At 39.6% G+C, this 19,941-nt stretch overlaps 1 protein-coding gene across 1 annotated transcript in view; it reads right to left on the bottom strand.

The window, feature by feature from the left end:
* BBS9 (Bardet-Biedl syndrome 9) overlaps positions 1-19,941 on the bottom strand; it is a 309,282-nt gene that overhangs the window by 110,708 nt on the left and 178,633 nt on the right. Inside the window, exon 22 of the mRNA XM_054991070.1 lies at positions 13,010-13,120. Coding sequence (XP_054847045.1) covers positions 13,010-13,120 — 111 coding nt within the window. The remainder of the gene's footprint in view (positions 1-13,009; positions 13,121-19,941) is intronic.

Genomic DNA, 19,941 nt, shown 5'->3' on the forward strand with positions numbered 1-19,941 from the left:
TCAAGTAACTTACTATGCTGTAAATTTATCATTTACAATTTAAAGGTAATTATTTGTATTTTGTGTATTCCAAATATTTCAATATAGGTGTCTTACTGAAATATTCAAGGTAGCATAAGATAACTTACAAATTAGTAAATAACATAATGATACCAGAAACAACAACAAAATAGGTAGCCATATCGTTCCATAACAAATTCCAAAAACAAGTAATGCAATATCCTTTTATTAAGACCACCAAAATAATGCAAAGAATGTTGTAAGCTTTCAAGTTCTTCAGTCTTCTTTATCGGCTAGATGTTAATTAAAAAACAAATTTAAAGGAGGTGATGATCTTTCAGCCCATGATTTTAAAGCCTCTCTCAGCATGTTGTCTGGAACGCAAGGTTGACATTAATGGGCTCAGGATGTGTGTTACTTTTTGAATGCTGGAATCTAGCCATTAAAAGAAGGGATACTTTAACAGAATGAAAAGAATCCTGGGAGGGAACTAGGTAATGTTAGTACAATTTGGAGCCTTTGTACACTTTTTACTTAGTGCAGTGGTACACACGCTATGACTTGGAGAGAGCCACATTCAAAACTATCATCAACCAGGAGAGCCATGCTTTCATCATTGGCACAAAGCCTGCAACATCAAGGAGGGTCATAGCTTACCTGTTCTGCTGGCAGTGGTTGTTTCAAGGTGCACTCCACCTGCCAACCAGAAATCCCACCAGCTCCCAGCCCTGGATGGATTGCTACTTGCACCTGTGCCAGTGGTGAGGAGTTTGGGCATGGTCCTGGATGCCTCCTTATCAGTGGAGGCCCAAGTCACAGCAGTTGCCCAGTCTGCATGACCTGACTGTGGTGATCCATGCAATGGTCACCTCCAGGTTGGATTACTGCAACTCGCTCTATGCTGGGCTGCCCCTGGGCCTGCTCCAGAAGCTGCAACTGGTCCAGAATGCAGTGGTGCATGTTTTGACCAGGACTCTATCCCAGTCACATATAATGCCAGTTTTGCACCAGCTGCACTGGCTTCCACTGGAATTCCAGATCAGGTTCAAGGTGTTGGTTTTAACCTTCAAAGCCCTTAGCAGACTGTGACTGTCATATCTACGGGACCACCTCTCACCATATGTTCCTTGGAGGATGCTCCATTCAGCAGACAAATATCTACTGGTGGTCCCCAGCCCCAAGGTCCACCTTGCCTTGACCATGGTTAGAGCTTTCTCTGTCCTGGCTCAACCTAGTGAAACTCTCTGTCTGTGGAGACTGGCAGGATTTGCTATCTTTCTGCCAGGCCTGCAAGACAGAGATGTTCCACCAGGTGTATGATGGTTGAGGTGGACAGGTCATCAGCTGGCCTCTTGCCATTGCTGTCCATCTGTAGTTGGCGACCCGGCCCCACAGGTTCTGTTTCAACAGGTTGTGCAATTATGTGCACTGCTGCTTTTAAGTAATTTGTATTATAGGTATTTTAATTGTTTTATGGTACCGTGTTTTATCCAATTATTATGATATTTGTTGTGCTCTGCTCTGATCCCGCTTGTGAGGAGAGCAGATTATAAATATAATTAATTAAATAAATAAAATAAGGGCCTAATCCACTTTCCTGAAACATTGGGAAATGATGTTCAGAAGAGCCAAAGGTGGCAAGCCACTGAATGAGTGTCACTGATGTAGTGCACCAAATAAAGTAAATCTCCAGAACAGTATACTAATTATAAAGACTACTAAGATTTGCTTTGATTTTGGCATCTCAAAGAGACCTGTGTGTTCTGTTTGGCATCTGAGAGACATTTGACAACTAATGGCATTTATATTTTCAGTTGGGCAACTTCCATTTTTTTGCTTCTTGTTCCCAGTGTGACAAGGGTACAACCTGATAGCTACATTCTGTTCTCTTTGAAATAGGCAAGGAGGTAACTAGATACCAGACTCACCCTGAGCTCATTAACGTCAGTATCCTATTTCACACAAAATGCCAACATAAAGGCTTTTAGATCATTCATGACCTAAGAGATCTCTCCCCCCCACCCCACCCCACTATTCCATTTGCTGTTTAAGTAACATTTACTATGATGAAGAGTTTTGGAGAACCTGAAATCTTGCATGCTACTTTATATTATCTGGGTTGGTCTTAATAAAGCGTATTATATGATTTTTGTTAGCAGGCAAAAAACCTTACATGAACAAGCATTTATTTTTCTTGCTGCCCCATTGATTAAAGTCCCTACCACACACAACTGATTAATCAACCTGCATGACCATAGTATATTTTAAGGCCATTATGACTGCAGGGAGCAAGGAGTCATAAAAAGAGAACAATGCATTCTCAAACATGTTACCATATTTGTTCTGCGTTTACTCATACTGAGCTCTACTAGTGCTTCCAATGTAAATAGTCACTCAGATGGAATTGTTCTCTATAAAATAACACTACCTTGCATTTATATAGCATTTTTCATTAAATCACTTCTCAGTCTTCTTGTGATCCTTACAGCATCCTGGCAAATTAGGCCAGTATTCTTATGCCTCTATTGTAGGGTGGGGTGGGGGTGGTTGAGGGCAGGATGGTGGGGGTGGGTGGGATGAGGCTGAGAGCCAGGCTAATGAGTTCTTGGCAGAGGTGAGATTTCATCTGGGGAACTCCCAGATGACTCCTTGTTCTCTTAGCCACTATGCTACATGATCTTCAATATGCAGCTAAAGATGTCAGGGCCTCAATGAAGGTAAACACTGAAGTGACACTATTCCAAGTCAACAAGGGCCCAGCTATAGGAAGCGCTGTACATAGGTGACAGAGCTTCAAATAAGTAACAAGACATTTTCCCCATCTATGTGAAGGATACCAATACTGCCAAATATGTCCACTGTAAGCTGTCATAACATTCTTATCACAGTAAACTTAAAACAGGTCTTCAGTTAAATAGCTGAGCTTAGAGAAAATGTTTGATTAAACCTACGCTCTGAAGTTCACCACCTTCAGAGATTAAATAAAACAAAAGAAGAAGCTTCCCACCATTAACACTGACATGACAGATGGTTCAGACATGAAAATCTTCTCTACAGAATGCACCACAACTGTCCCTAGAGGATACATATATGGAGAGAACAGCAGCATGCGATCCAGCACATCCACCAATACAACCAATAACTAGAAATGTTTCCTATGATCATGACAGCTGAAAAATATCCTAGTGAGACAGGAGAAATTACCATTGGGAAGGTGCAGCTGAAGCCACGAAAATGCTGCTTCACATATTACCATACCCCTTAGAGATAGTCAGGGTACATTTTATAATCAACAGAAAAGATTTTTTAAAAGTGCTTGAACTGGCTCAGAGTCTCCAGAAATGTGGCCATAGCCCAGATTTAATCAGAGAAAGCAAATAATCAACATATGAAAATTCTTAAAACCAAGTTTTCAATGATAACTTCACTAATAAAAATGAAATGTTTTGTACACATGCTGTAAAGATGAAGCAAAACTTTGCAGAGATTATGCAACTCTCTTCCATGTGAAACGTCTTGCAGGAAGTTCAGAGCAGCTGTCCTGAAATGTATGGATCTGAACATGAACATTTTAACTCCTTGGGATATTGCACATATTAACGAAGCAAATGGGATGGATGGCATGTTTTATATCATGCTATAATTGCTATAGGAATAAGCAGAAAGTCAATTGTAAAGGCTCATCAAGTAACAAAGAAGGTGCCAATAAACTAAAATGAAAAAATATTTTAAAAAACAAGGAAAGAATGAAGACAAATTCAGTCACAGACCACTTTAGTCAGATTGCTGGTTCGGCCTCTGATACTTGGAAACCTGCCAAACAAGCGCATTTTCAAAGGCATAAAGGTCATCAACAAGTTCACAGCTTAATTGTAATTTTAGTACTTTCTTAAAGACTTATACACATAGCCCATCACATCCTAAACCATCAAGAGTTAGAGAAAACAAGTTACATATAACAAATATAGAGCAATTTTTTAAAAATATAAAGGTATACAAGCACAGCACATGTAGTACTTAACAGTTTTCCTGTTTAATACCTACCCAAACAGAAAGGTTTTGTTTCGAGTTCCAAAACTAATCCCTTTTCTCAAGAGTCTGCTGCAACTATTACCAAAAACAACTAAGAACATATACACAGAGGCTTGTAGTACTTCCAATTTTAGTACCAAAAAGGAAGTTACCCATTTTGTAGAACTTACAGCAAGTTATGGCAATTAATGAACATGTGCTTTATAAAACAGGCCTATACTTTCAGTGTCATATAGATTGGAGGAGCAGGGGGGGGGAGATTTCGAAAAGCTAACAAACTATTATTCTTTAAATTTACATGCAAGTTATAGTGCACATCTTGGCAGTTTCATAATGAATCATGGCTAGGGTTGCCAGGTCCCCCAGGGCCCAAACCAGGGAACTGTGGGGGGGGGGGTGTTGCAGGAAGTACATTCTTTGGCAAAACTTACCATGCATGTGTGCAAAGTGCGTGCATGCTCCAGAATCTTTGTTATTGCACAACAATGAAGGGAAGGTCCCTGAGTGGGGGTATTTTTGCTTAAAAGTGGCTGAATTTGGCTGATTTTAAGCAAGAATAACTCCATGTAGGAGCCTTCCCTTCTCTGTCACACTGGCAATGATGTCATTCCTGGCTCAACAAAGAAGGCTTCAGAGCATGTAGGAGCATGCTCTGGAGTTCCTGTTCCTGTTCTCCACAGATTCCCCCCTCCCCGCCGGCCAGGAAAGAGGTGGTGAGGGGTGGGCACTGGGAGCAGGGTATGCCTTGCCCCAACTGGGGAACCTGAGAACCCTATGGCCAAATATATACTGTAGGATAAGGGCATTTAAGAATTAATAAACATAACTTGAGAAATTGATGCTTAAGCAATCAAATTTAATGTGTAAGATCAAATGCAAGTTGAATGATCAGCTCTTTGCAGCACATTTGATTCAGTTTTCAGAAGCTGGGCGTTACATATGCATTAGACTTTATGGGAGGCACACCACTGCTTCCCTCATCCTCTCAAAACAACCTTGTGTGTATCTCCCCCCTCCTCTTCACACGTAAATGCATGTTTTTTTTTAAAATGTATGTTATTTATAGTTCACTTTTCTCACTGTGACTTAAGGCAGATTATATAGTATAAGTCAATATAATCATCGACTGGGACACCCAATAAATAATACAATAGGGTAAGGATAATAGAAATTTGGGAACAAACAGAAATCCATTACAGAGCTGGAAATATTGAAACAGACATATTAACAGCATAGAAACTATCCAACTGGAGCATACTGGCAGCAACAGGCAGAAAACAGTGGTAGAGTCTTCTTTGGCAAATCACACACTTTGTATTACTAGATTTTTTTGGAGAACAAAAGAGGAAGAAAAGAAAAAGAGATGCAACAATAGCCATGTAAATCTTATAACATCTAATTCTGGCCTGAGAGACTTAATATTTAGCAACCTGTATACCCAGGTATTAGCTTGTATGGTTAAAAAAAAAAAGTATGCCAAGTAGTGATGGGCACGAAACGAACCACGAACCATTTGGTGGGTATTGGACATTGGGAAGGTCTTGTTTAGATTGGCTGAGAGCGTGAAGGGGTCTGTTCTGGGTTCCCTTGAACCGCAAACTGTTTCGTGAACTGGCTCAAGTTCGGCAAAGTTTGTGGTTTATGTTCCGTGAAACTGAATGAACCACAAACCACACGGTTCATTTTTTCCTGGTTTGTGCCCATGTCTAATGCCAAGAATAAATTAAACACACTCAGATATAATTATGAAAGTGATACTTAATATAAACCATGCAAAGTTTTCATTTTATTTGAGGTATATTATGTGGCTGTTTACCGACAGTGATATGAAAACAACTCTATCTAAGAACATTTCTCTCCCTTAAGGGTTACCTTGTAACTAAAACAGAAATAATAAAGAACACACTCAGTGACGAGAATTCTCCCTAAATGATTTTAGTAAAACTATTTTATTACACTGCAGCATGTAAAACACTACACACTTATGCAATTTATTGCATCACTGGAAAAGTTTATCATGACCTAAACTAAATCACCTAACACACTATACACTGAGGACAGCACAGCATGTGTATGTCACTGGCCAGAATTAAAAGGATCCTGTTGTTGGGAATCCTTTCCGCTACTTCCCACTGCATCTTCTTGTACATAGGCAGGTTTTTGATCTTCTGGCTATATCACTTAAGCTGCATCAAGTTCTTCTTAGGAGGATCCCCTAGCTGTTCAGGGGATCCTCCTAAGAAGAACTTGATGCAGCTTAAGGCATACAGCCAGAAGATAAAAAACCTGCCTGTGTACACATGGGAGCACTCACTGCTTATGCATGGGGTTCTCCAGATCCTGAGAGTGTAGTGTGTACAGTGCTATCAAGTAGCAGCTAATTTATGGCAGTCCCATAAGGTTTTCAAGGCAAGAGACAAACAGGGGTGATTTGCCATTGCCTGCCTCTGCACATTGACCCTGGACTTCTTTAGTGGTCTCCCAGGGCCTCTGGGTCATAGCCTTCTGATTTTTGATAACAACAACAACAACAACATTCAATTTATATACCACCCTTCAGGACAACTTAACACCCACTCAGAGTGGTTTACAAAGTATGTTATTATTATCTCCACAACAATCATCCTATGAGGTGGGTGGGTCTGAGAAAGCTCTGGAAGAGCTCTGACTAAGCCAAGGTCACCCAGCTGGCTTCAAGTGGAGGAATAGGGAATCAAACCCACTTCTCCAGATTAGTGTCCCACTGCTCTTAACCACTAACATGAGACAATAGCTAATCAGCTGTTTGATACTAAAGGACTCAACGCTGACAGAAGACAAAGATAGTGATGGAAAAAAACCCTAGAATACCAAGTATGAAACATCAGGTCAAATCAGACATGACATGACATCTACTAAAAACAAATTGGTGGAGATAGAAAGTATCATCAAGCTGAGAGGACTTGTAACAAACCCTGCCAGGGTTTTCAAGGCAAGAGACTAACAGAAGTGGTTTGCCATTGCCTGCCTCTGCAACCCTGATCTTTGTCGGAGGTCTCCTATACAATCACTAACCAAGGTCAACCCTGCTTAGCTTCCAAGATTGGGCTCATCTGAGCTATCCAGGTCAGGGTTAAAACCATGGGTCATTTCATAGAAAAAGAGCTACAGGAACTCATTAGCATAGCTCATTAGCATATGCCACACTCTTTGATTGGGCCGAAATGGCTGGCATTTTGCTGCTGCCAGAAAGGGGAGTGTTCCCCCACCTGGCAGTGGCCCAATCAGGGCCCTTTTGGCCCCAATCCAGGCCAAAACAGGCCCAGAATGGCTCAAAATGGCCATTTGGGAATGTTTTTGCCTGGATTGGGCCCAAAATGGCCCAGATCAGGTCAGTGCTGGGCAGGGGAGGGGTCCCCCGCCAGACACCAACCCAATCTTGGTCGTTTTGGTCCTGATCCCAGCCGAAACGGGCCCCAAATGGCCAAAAATGACCCTCTTGGGCCCAGATTGGGGCCAAAACGACTGGGGCCAGGTTGCTGCCAGGCAAGGAAGGCTTCCCCCGCCTGACACCAACCCGATCGTGCCTATTTGTCCCCAATCCGGGCAGAAACAGTCCCAAACGGCCAACACGACCCGATCCAGGTCCCTTTGGCCCCGATCTGGGTCCCTTCAGCCCCAAAATGGGCCAAAAATGGCCCCCACCCAGAACAACCCACTCTGGGCCATTTTGGCCCCGATCCAGGCCGAAACGGGCCCCAAATGGCAGGAAATGGCCATTTTTGGCCCATTTCGGCCCCCATTGGGACCAAAACAGCCGGGACTGGATTGATCCTGGGTGGGGGAAGGTTCCCCTGCCTGACACAGACCAGATCCAGGCCATTTTGGCTCAGATTCGAGCCATTTTGGCCCCAATTGGGGTCTAAATGGCTCTAAAGTCAGGTGGGCGTGGCCACCTGACTTGGGAGAACTGCCGAAACGCTGTTCCGGTGCATTCCCCCTTGAAATGAGCCCTGGTTAAAACAAATTAGCAGCAGAAGAATCAAAAATTCCTTTTGTCGATTAACAGGCAGAAACCAATTTTAAATCAGCAGTTATAAGAATCGAGGTCATACTTCTCTATTTTCTTCAAGCTATTTTGATTCTGACATATAAAAGCCACTACAGGTGCCACATTTTCAAACAAGCTTGGGGGGGGCGGCTAAAAGATCTGAAAGGGACACACAGAATAGAGCAGTGGCTACTTTGATAACAAAGAAAAACAACTTTTACAGTATTTCTACATATGAAAGTAGCCACTGTGGTTTATTTATTTATTTATTTATTTGTTTATTTGACTTTTAGCCCACCCTCCCCACAAGCGGGCTCAGGATGGGTTACAGCATATAAATATTACAAAAATGATATCTATAAATACATTAAAAGCAGAAACAACAATACAATACATTCAGGATCTCAGATGACAGGCCCTTCCACTTTTCCTAAATATGATATAAGCAAGAGGTGGGAGGGGGTGCAAGTTGGTATCACCACTGTGACATCGCATGTAAGGGGGGGAGATGGTTGTATAGCCCCATCCCCCGCCTCCCCAGCAGGAGACAAGTAGGGAGGCATTTCTAAAGAACCTAATGCTGGCCTCAACCATATGCCTGGCGGATATGGTTTCCAGTTCAGGTATTGTACTGTTTCTTATGGGATATTCAGTTGTGTTAGTGGTTAGTTACAGGAGTTCATTAAGAGCACTGATATCTGTAACAGATCTGGTTGCAAAGCAAAATAAAAATAAAATGCTAGACCTGGCCTCACCTTCTAACATGTGATCATTTTTGCTTATTAAAAAGTAGATTACTTTAACATTTCCTTTAGTATTGCTAAACATTATCTATATTAAGATTTAATATAATCAATTAATGAAAAGACAATGATTAAATATAATCAATTGATTAAATATAAATATAATATAAATATTAAATTTAATATAAAATAAAATATAAATATAATCAATTCATTAAATATAATCAATTAATGAAAAGGCAATGAAAATCATCACTTAGCAGGGACAGTTCACATTTTAATGTTGCCCACCTGAGCTTAGCTGAAAATCTAAATGTTATGTGTCTTCATAACTTTATCATGGTGCTTATAATTTAACATTCCTGCACAAAATATATTAACCAAGCTGCTTGAAGAAATGAAATCTATTTTACATCTAAATCTTGCAAAGTTTGCAGATCTCTGTTATGCGGGATAAATCATTTCAGTTTCCCAGAAGCAGACTGCCTACATATTTAGGTAATCTAATGTAAATGTACATTTAGGAATACTTGTCTAAAAAGGAAAGAAAAGTACATGCTTTTGATAAACTGTGAACAAGGATGAGATTAGCCTTTGCTAAAGGAAGTCTGGGGTTCTCTGCATTTCAGATGAACAACAACTAGAGAGAAGACTATGACTCAGAATATAAGATAAAAAAATATTATGGGAAATTTGATTAAAGCATAATGAGCTTGTCCTAGTACACTATTTCATCTTAAGTTAACACTGCATCATAGTTCCCAAGAGTGCACACAATGTATTGTCGAAGGCTTTCACGGCCGGAGAACGATGGTTGTTGGGGGTTTTCCGGGCTGTCTTGCCGTGGTCTTGGCATTGTAGTTCCTGACGTAGAATCCAGACAAGAATAAAAGAACATGAAAGACACTGCAGACTTGGACAGCCTGAAAAATCAGCAGTGGCTGAACATAGCCTAACTCAAACAGGGCACAGTATCTTATTCCAGGACACCAAAATACTGGACAACACTTCCAACTACTTTGTCAGACTGCACAGGGAAGCCATTGAAATTCACAAGCATAAGCAAAACTTCAACAGGAAAGAAGAAACCTTAAGAATGAACAGAGCATGGGCTCCAGTTCTGAAAAACACCAGGCCAACAAAACACTCCACACCCGACAATAGCCCTGCAGAGAAGATTAGCACATCAAGCACCAATCCATATGCAAAAGAACCGCCTCAGGATACAGTGAAGCCTCCCGCCATTAGCATTCCACACCCTGGGAAACTCTTACAGAATGACTCAGCTCAACCCCACCCCTCCTGAGTAGATACAAATGACCTACATCTTTTCCACACTGTGACACTGAGAGATCTCTGTCTTTTGGTGCTACACCTCTGAAGATGCCAGCCACAGCTGCTGGCGAAACGTCAGGAACTACAATGCCAAGACCACGGCAAGACAGCCCGGAAAACCCCCAACAACCACAGTGCACACAATGTTTCCAGACATTGTGTCATTAACATTGTAGTTCATATCTAACATAATAATACTACTTTTCAAACCTGAAAGAATATGTCTAACAATATGCAACTCTTCAGAACGGGCTCCAATGTGGTCTGGTTTACACAGGGTTAGGAATCATCTGTTTGCACTGCTTAGGATTGAGCGTGCTAATGTGGATCTTATACAAATACGGCAACTTAATCCTCTTAGCCAGGTTCAAAAGGTTCTACTTACCTTTGCCTCTTCTAGAATACCCTCTTTAATTCATAGATGGGAAAACAGGTTTCATGCTAGAGGAGTTTTCCCAGTGAGGGTTTTTATGAACTTAATTATCAAGCCTTTGATTGTTAAGTGTGTTGATTTGGTAAACCCTAGTTTTGAACCTTTAGTTGAGGAATGGATGGAAACATTGTGCAAAAGGACTTAATAACTCTGGATGATACAATTCCAACTATAGGAAGTTAGCCAACCAAGTTGCAATCACCTATAGCTACAGAGAAGGAAAATAAATTTATGGATCTTATGACTCAAGCTCCTAGTGAATTTCTAGCAAATTCCTTGGAGGAAAGACTTTTGAGTTCATTCAGAAATTTCACCCAAAGCGAACAACAAGCTGTCATTGAAAGATTGATATTTGTAACACAGAAGCTAAAGGACAATGTGGAAGCGGAAACACTCCTGCAGGATGATCCAATCGTTATGGACAGTACTTCTTGCTTGGGCAATTTACCATCTATTAATGAAAAAAAAAGCAATTGGGGGCTATTAACAATATATCAGGGGTCTCTGGTTCACATTCTCACTTTGTGAGTTTGGGTACGAAGGGAGGAGTGATAGAGAAGGAACAAGGAATTAATAAGGGGTGCGGTTGTGTTTATCATGATCCTGAAGGGGTGCTGGATACGATCAATTCAGATTCCTGATGCCTAAGGCTCTTGTCATGGAATGTAGGGAGGTGGTGGAATAAACAATCTGACCCTGAATTTATAAGATTTTTGAGTAGCTCAGAGATATTACTACTCCAAGAGATGTGGGCATTGGAGTCAGCCCCCCCCCCCCCCACATTGGACAGTTTCGTTATATTTAATTCCCCTGCGACTAAGGTTCATAATAAGGGAAGAGGCTCTGGGGGACTCTCTAATGCTGTTAAGAAGGACCTCCATTTGCAGGCTGAGGTGTTATCTCATTATTGTGATAATTTTGCCCTGGTCTTGCTGTTGAAAGGCCCTTTCTTGGGATCTTTGTTGTGCATTAATGTTTACTTTCCCTCCAAAGGAAATGGTAAGGAGAGTAATGATTCAAGTTGGGATAAATGATCTGCATTATTGGAAAGGCTAATGGTACAATTTCCAAAGGTGCAGGTTCTCATGGGAGGGGATTTCAATGCTAGGACTGGTTTAGGAAATAATGAATTGATTGATGGTGGGAACAGGAGAGAAGGTTTTATATTTTAAGAGGGGGCGCAACAGGATCATGTTCTTAATAAAGCTGGTAGGAAGTTTTTGGAGTTATTGTCACTGTTCAATCTGTACTTGTTGAATGGTTCAGGTTTTGATACTTCAGGGGGAGCTTTTACATTTGTTTCTGCCTATAGGGCTAGCCTGATAGATTATGTGGTGATTTCTATGGATTTTGTTAGAAAAATTCTCTTTTTTGAGGTGTTAGATATAGTCTATAGTGATCATAACCTGTTGAGAGTCATTTTTGGCGGCAGAACTGAATCATCTGGGTTATTTGGTAATCTCAACAGTAATGTTTTAATTCATAAGAGATCTAAATGGTCTGCCTGTATGCAGAATTCAATTGCTGAAGTCCTAATAATACTATTTATACATTTGTCGCAAACATAAATGACTCAACTATCAAGTCAAGTCCTTTATTTCATGCTCACAGACCAACAGGTCATAAGCAGACAGGTTCAGTAATTCAGAATACAGAATAATACAATTCAATAAAATGGTTAACCAAATAACCAAAATGCTAAATACAAGATATAAAATATGTCATTAGGACATATTAAAAATCATTATAAACCGTAGATAAAAATGTTGCCACAGCAAGAGTTACACTTGGGTCAGTATCAGCTAAAAGCTTTGTAATTTCTTCTTATTTTGAAAAAAAAAACCCACGTCTGGATGTGTACTGAGATCCATTTATCTTTGGCGAGTACGTACTTCTTATAGTCAGTAAAAAGGTGCCAAATAGTATCTACAGTCCCTAATTTGCAATCACAGAAATGGTCAGAAAACGGAATCCGTAAAAACCTGCCTGCTAACTCCCCTAGCAGCAGAACATTTAATCTGGCCTTAGTAAAATGACTCAACTATCATCAGCTGGTACTAAGCCCCAGTAATGAAAAGAAAAAATCTGTAAATTAAATGATCCTCACTTCCACATATTTTTCAACTCAAAAAAATCGGTCAATTTTATAGCCTTGAGCTACCTTGTCTACAGTTAGTACAAAAGTCTGTAAAGTGTACAGACATATCCCTGCAAGTGCCCCAACACAGCTCAGGGGAACAACAACGTATTTGTATACTTTTATCTTGCATGTTGAAAAGAAAAAACTATAAGATCTGAAAAATAAAGTGATAGTTTCTAAAGCAAAGAATAAATCAAAAGCAATTTAGTTACTAGGATACGACTTAATCATTGAGAACAACATTGTGAACGCATTTTACTTTTATTTACTGTAGCAGAACACTTTCCTTCTCTTACCAGGTTTGGTCTTCTGCTTGGTGAGGTGCCTGTGATTGGTAAACATCATTGTGGAGTCCTGAGAGGCTGGTCTTTCCTCCAGGTCAGATTCTGGGATAGTAGTACAGCCGCCTAAGTTGCAAACAGAATAAGCTGTTTTCAAAAAAGGATTTTAAAAAAATACATGTCAAATCATTTCCCAAAATGTATTATAAATACATTTTAAATGCTGAAAAAGTTATACTTCAAGCTGGCCCAGACAGTTTGTCTCCCTGGGCAACTGCTCTGCTTGATTCAAGTAGGATGCCCCAAGATCCCTTTCCAGATCAAAAGCTGTTGTGCACAATCTGTATTCTAGTGTCTGCAGTATCCTAGAGAACACTAAATTGATCACACACAGTTTCCCTAGAACTCTGAGAATATTGTTGTAGCACATGACTTCTAGGATTATAGATTATGCTCTGAGTTCCACAGAACCAGACTGCTATAACTCTGCAAGTGGGGTTCAGATGATCAATAGCTCTTCCGTGGAAAAAACACACACAAAAAACTAGCATGTCAAGCAGAGGGCTAGACTGGAATCCCGTTCTCCCTGACAGAAGTACATTTGGAAGGATTTTTTAAACGCAGGGACCATTATTCAATCTATATCTGTAGTCACGAATGGTTTAAGTCCAGACACAGGTTTACTACCTCTGTGTTTAGGCCTAAGAAAGTCTAGAATTGTTTATCTTTTAGTTTTATATTGATTGATTTAGAACAGTTTGTCTCACTCGTTCTCCAAGGAGCTCATGGTGGCCTACATGGTTCCACAGATTTCACCACTATGTTGCCTTACGTACTGTCTGTTGCTTTAAATATATGCTCTTATTTCATCCCTAGAATTGCTTACGTTCTGTTTCAGCATTTCTTCAACTCTGTATTGCTAGAATTGCTTATGTTCTGTTTCAGCGTTTCTTCAACTCTGTATTGGATTCTTGCTAATGTTATGTCTTTGTAAACTTGTGTTTATTTACCCTATGGCATTGTTTATGAAATTGTCCTTGATACTGACTATACTTACACTCACACTGTGTAATCCGCCTTGAGTCTCAGTGAGAAAGGCAAACCATAAATAACATAAATGAATGAATGAATAAATAAATAAATGTGTTAATATGAAAAAGACTATACTTTTGAATGTAGTGAGAAGAAAAACTGCAGCCAAGTAATTAGAGGAGAAGCTCCATGCACAGACCATTTACTCATCACAAAAGAGAATGAGAAGCAGTAATAGCCTATGGCTACTATGAAGTAACCTCACTGCATGCAGTGAGCTTGCGGTATGCAGAGGATTTCTTTTTAGAGGCAAAGGAAAAATCAATACAAGGAATGGTAACACCCCATGTATGTGCAGAGAATTTCTTTTCACAGAGGAAAATGTTGTAGCACCATTTTCAACATTCAGGAAGGTATGTTAAACTGCTTTATTTCAAAGGACATTTGTTTTTGTGGATCTGGCTGTGCTGCTTTTATTGTATGTGTCTATGTGTTTATTAGACATGGGCATGAACCGAAAAAAAATGAACCACCTGATTCATGGTTCGTCACTGTTCCACGAACCATGAATTTCCACAAACTTTTACCAGTTCATGAATCGTTTCGTGGTTCGTGGAATTCAAATGCCTGGTGCCGGCTTCTGAAGCCGGTGCGAGTTTTTGAAACTGACAGCCCCCTTCTTCCGTTGCCACGAAGCGGCAGGAGAAGTCTGTCAGTTTCAAAACACCCTGCACAGGCTTCATCCGATCGGGTGAAGCCAGAGCAGGGCATGTGAAACTGACAGCCCTGTTCTCCTGTCCCCCGAGTGGCAGGAGAACGGGGCTGTCAGCATCACACACCCCACGCCAGCCTCAGCTCATGGGCTGAACCTGGCACAGGGTCTGTCAAACTGACAGCCCCCATTCTCCTTCTGCCCATGGGCTCAACCTGGCACGGGGTGTGTGAAACTGACAGCCCCCTTCTCCTGCCGCTTGCTGGCAGCTGGAGAATGGGGCTGTCAGTTTCACACACCCCTCAGCGGTGCCAGCCTGTCTGGGATCACAAACTGCTCACGACCGTGACCAACCAGGCCAAAAAATCGTGGGGTTTGTGGAACATGCAGCCCCATGAACTGTGTTTTCCTGAACCATGAACTGACACGGTTCATGCATTTTTTTTGTTTGTATTGCGGTTTGTGCCCACCTCTAGTGTTTATATCTCAGTAGCGTTACTTGAGAGTTACCATCAAGAAAGTCCAGAGTCATTATGCAAAGGCAGGCAATTTCAAATCACATCTGTTCATCTCCTGCTTTGGGGTTGCCATATATCATCTGCAACTGTATGGCATTTTACACACATGCATATTTAACTGACTATTATCAATTCATACATTACACATTTCATAGAGCTAGTTTCATATAGGACTCTCAGCTGCAAAAGCAATTTATTTTTAAAAAGAAATAAAACTCTTCCTTTAATCTCATATAATCCTCATGTCTCAGATAAAATCAAATTCTACGAACATAATAAGCTATTAAAAATTCATACAAATAACCCCTTTAAGACAGTATTTTGTAATACTGAAGCCGAGTAAAATGTCACGTACTCCATTAGCACATATAATGTTTCTCCATATGAATAAAAAATTCTCAGTGTTTATTTTGAAAACTGAAATCCCAATGGCTACATATAGCCTTGAAAATTAATACCTTTTATACCAAACTATTTCATTAGGCATCAGCACAACTTTCGTGTTGAAGTAACTTAATCACTGTCAAAAAATGTCGCCTTGCCCTTAGGCACCTCACACTATTGGCTGGAAGGAAGCACGACATCCTGGTTTTGGTTTTGATCCCAGGTGTGTTAAGTTCTGCTTGTCAACTGACACTGTCAAAATGTACCAGAATTAAAAGCAAGAGTCATTTTTCCATTGTCTTACTTTGGTTACACACAATTCATATAATTCCTTATTTTTTTTTAAAAAAAGAGGAATACTTACATGGACAGACTAAAAGGAAAGCAAAATGTGTCAGTGTTCTTCAGCATAATGTGATAGCAGTTTTATCCCTTCATGAAGGAGAGTATGAGCCAGAATTAAAGCCACTTTTAAACCACTTGTCCTCCTTATAATATTTAGCTGCACTTTTCACTGATGGTTAATCCTTACTTTGTCTCCTCTTCCCCTATGCTTCATGAAAGATCTCAAAGCTTAAAAAAAGAATATTTTTCCAGTAATAACACTGAAACTCAGTGGGTGTGGTGCAGTGGATAATTTCACTCACTCTCGATCCTGTCCTCTGGTAGTCACAGGAATTGCTTTAAACCAACTCTCCCTACAAATCATCATTTCCATCATATGCATTTTATAGGATTGCTGTTACGGCTAAAAAGAGCCTCATAGAAAACAATGTGCACATACAACTTGACCTTATCCAAGTGTAATATGCATGCGTTGGGGTGGGTGGGGTGATCAAAGCTTTCTGGTGTACAGAAGATGGAAAAATCTGGTAATGCTTCCGTAAACATTCAATTGCAGGCTTCTAGGGTATCCTGAAGCCACGCACTCCTATTGTATTACTCAGTGATTATATTGTATTTTTACTTGCACTTTGTAATCTGCCTTGGATCTCAATGAGAAAGGCGGACTATAAACAAACATTTAGAAACAGTTGTTAAAGGGACAGATTTAATCTCAGTTACTTATTTCATTAAATCATGATACATCACCTTCTACACATCCTTGAATGCCTTTATCTGAAACAAAAGTAGTCAGTCCCTCTTAATGTGAGTGCATTATTCTGGATGTGATCACGTGAACAAGCATGCCATTTTATGTGCATTCTGTCCTGTATTTCAAATGTTGCTACTTTATTACTTCTCAGTGGTTGTTATGCAAGAGGTGGTTCAAAATCCAAAACATCCTACAAATAAATCATACTTCTAAAAACAGAATGGAAAAGACCATTGCAAAAATTCTATTTTAGAGAACTAAGCAAAACTATTTCTGGGATTAATTACTAACTTTCTTGGGAAATTTCCTCTCACTTTCTACATGTATTTTTTCTTTTTTCAGCACAGTAAAGCAAAGCCAAACTAGAGAAGATGGTGGCAGGACTGAATTGCTGCTGAACCTCTGTAAAGTGAACGTAAAGGTTATAGATGGATACAGGAACATTCCCATCCGGGTGCCTTAAATCACCTCCCCCCCCCCACACACAGGTATTTGGAATGTCATGAATTGGATCATGTAGCTGTTGCATCTTATCTGTCTCCCAAATCTAAAAACTGCATCCTGTTTTTAGATTTCTGTTTTTAGATTTACTGTTTTCAACTGATCAGTGTAACTGGCTAGTAGCTACACATACAGAAGTCTGTGGTTTTCTGCCAACTTATTTAAATGGGCCCTGGATGAGGACAGCAAGTGTAATGTTTAAACTTTTAATATGACAGTCTTCTAGCATGGCCCAATTTAAGCATGACCATTGGGAATGGAAAAGAAACTTACTCATGCAAAGTGGCCCACAGAAAGCATTTCACTTAAATTGGGTTATCTTGCCTAAGTGAGCAACATTATGCAATCAGGCTTCGTGGTTCTGGACAATACTGCCGGACATTCTAATGCCGTATATATAGTGACTAAAGACCAAATTGAAATTTAATACTGATGTGGAACAAGACACTGATTAAACTTTCCTTGTATCACATTCAAAGTGGGTCTTGCTTTCAATCCTGTAACAAAAAGTATGTCAGCCTTCAAAAATCTCACCTCACTAGTATGTTTTCTTTTTCTGTATTTTATGTTGCTCTCTATTTAAGAAGAAATTTAAACAATCTACCCAAAGAACTAAAAAAAGCAGCATAATTATTTGTGTCCACTGATAATGACTTAAGGAAACTGCACCAAGAACAAGAGCAAGATATTTAGAAAGAAAGGGGGGGAAAGATTGGCACATAAATCTGACAGTTTGGAAAACATTCAAGTTGAAAAGTTCTCCAGATGTAAGTATGTAAACAGTGATTCATAAAATGAATTTCCCCATTAATTGTTGGAAAAGACAGCATCCAGGATATGTTATTGTATTATGACCTATTCTTTCCCCTTTTCTGTGTAGCTAAATTCTTGTTTGACACTACAGATCTTTTATCAGTTGTGATAAATCCAGCAAGCAAGCTGTGGTCAGCAAAACTATTTGATAGCTTATAACATTCATACAATTACAGCCAAGCAATTGTGAACTTTGCTCATTGAAGGAAATGGGACCCTCTCTTGTTTATTTTCACTTACTGTGCTCAACACCATATTTTGTGCTCGTTGAGGGTAAAGACATATCTAAAGAAAGCAAACAAGTAAAATGTGTCTGTATTTTATACTGACCATTTTGTAAAAGGTTCCCAATATGTTTTAAACATTTTGCAATAACAAAAGACTAGGACAATTCAAAAGATCTCAAAAATAAATTAAAGTTTTTACATTGCAAGACAGTCAAGGACAAAGTTTCATTGTTTCCCCAATCTCTAATTTTATACATGTCTGATATTCATCACAAAATGCAAATTGTGGGAATGATCTGGAATAATGGTAAGTTCCTGGAAAATATAACATCACGTTACAATAGCAGGGACTCCATGGTTGTCAAAGATAAACTGTGGGCCTTTTCTTGAATAAATTTATAACTAAAGAGCTTTATAATAATAATTCCAATTGCATATACAATAGCTGTTGATAATATGAATACTATTATAAGAAGAAATATCCATGTTTTACATCCTACAGTGATCAAAAGTGAGGGAAGAATTTTGAAGATAAAAAAGTCAGGTGAAATCACAGGTACTCTCTTTGCTACACTGATATTTTAGTACATAACAGACAATTACAACAATGCCTGCAATCTAATGGGGTGCTTTTTGGCAAACAGATACATATAAAGTTGACCAGACTGACTACTTGGGCATGCATCATCATCATCATCATCATCATCATCATCATCATCATCATCATCATCATCATCAAAGATCAGTCAACATCAAAACATGTATGCTTCCAACTAAACCAGAGTATACACTGCCTGAACAAAGGGGAAGTATAAATACAGACGAATATCATACATTTCATTCCAGACGTGATTTCCTTTTTTCATTTGTTTTCAAAGATTAAATTCTCCCACAAAAATTTGTGGGTGGGGATCATGAGAAGTGATGCTAATGAAGAAAATATGTAAACTACATAAAGAAAGATGTCTCTTTCAATGTGTTCATCAAATGATGAAACTACTCAAACTCTCTCTCACACACAGGAAACCTTTCTGAATTCTAGTCCAAGTCATAACTGAGTTATGAAACATTTATGCTCAGTATTCTGTGTATAAAAACAGGGATTGAAATGCCAAATGCGTCCCTTAAATCAAGTCAGGCCCCTGTAAACAAGATTGGATTAAATCTAATTTAAGGGGTGGTGATGGGTCCTTTTACTTGCTTTTCTAAGGCTTTTACCCCAGGCTTTCCTTTAATTTCCCCTAAATTAAGAGAATATCTTTATGAACACCAAGTCTCCCAAATAAATTACAAAATCCCATACTTTAAAAAAACTCACTTCACTGTAAAAGGACAGAAACAGGTTAAAAGGCAGTATTGATTAAGGGACACATATCTGCAGCCTTTTGGAAACATATTTTCTAAGTCTGATGCCTCTATTCAACGTAGGGATTTTTACCAACATTGTAGCTCCAGATAAAAGTTCTTTTTAGCATTTTCCTTAATGTAGATGACAATATATTCCTTTAAAGCAATAAGCTAGTATAGCTCAAGTAATTATATTTAACTAGCAACAAAGCCCATTGTGGGGAAAAAGTACAACGGGTTCTAGAAAGGGGAGGGTGGGCAGGCGGGCATTCCATCCTCTTCCATCACTGATCCCGGCCGAATGAAGGCCGGGCGGG

The sequence above is a fragment of the Eublepharis macularius genome, chromosome 11 (assembly GCF_028583425.1).
Source record: "Eublepharis macularius isolate TG4126 chromosome 11, MPM_Emac_v1.0, whole genome shotgun sequence".
Taxonomy (NCBI): Eukaryota; Metazoa; Chordata; class Lepidosauria; order Squamata; family Eublepharidae; genus Eublepharis; species Eublepharis macularius.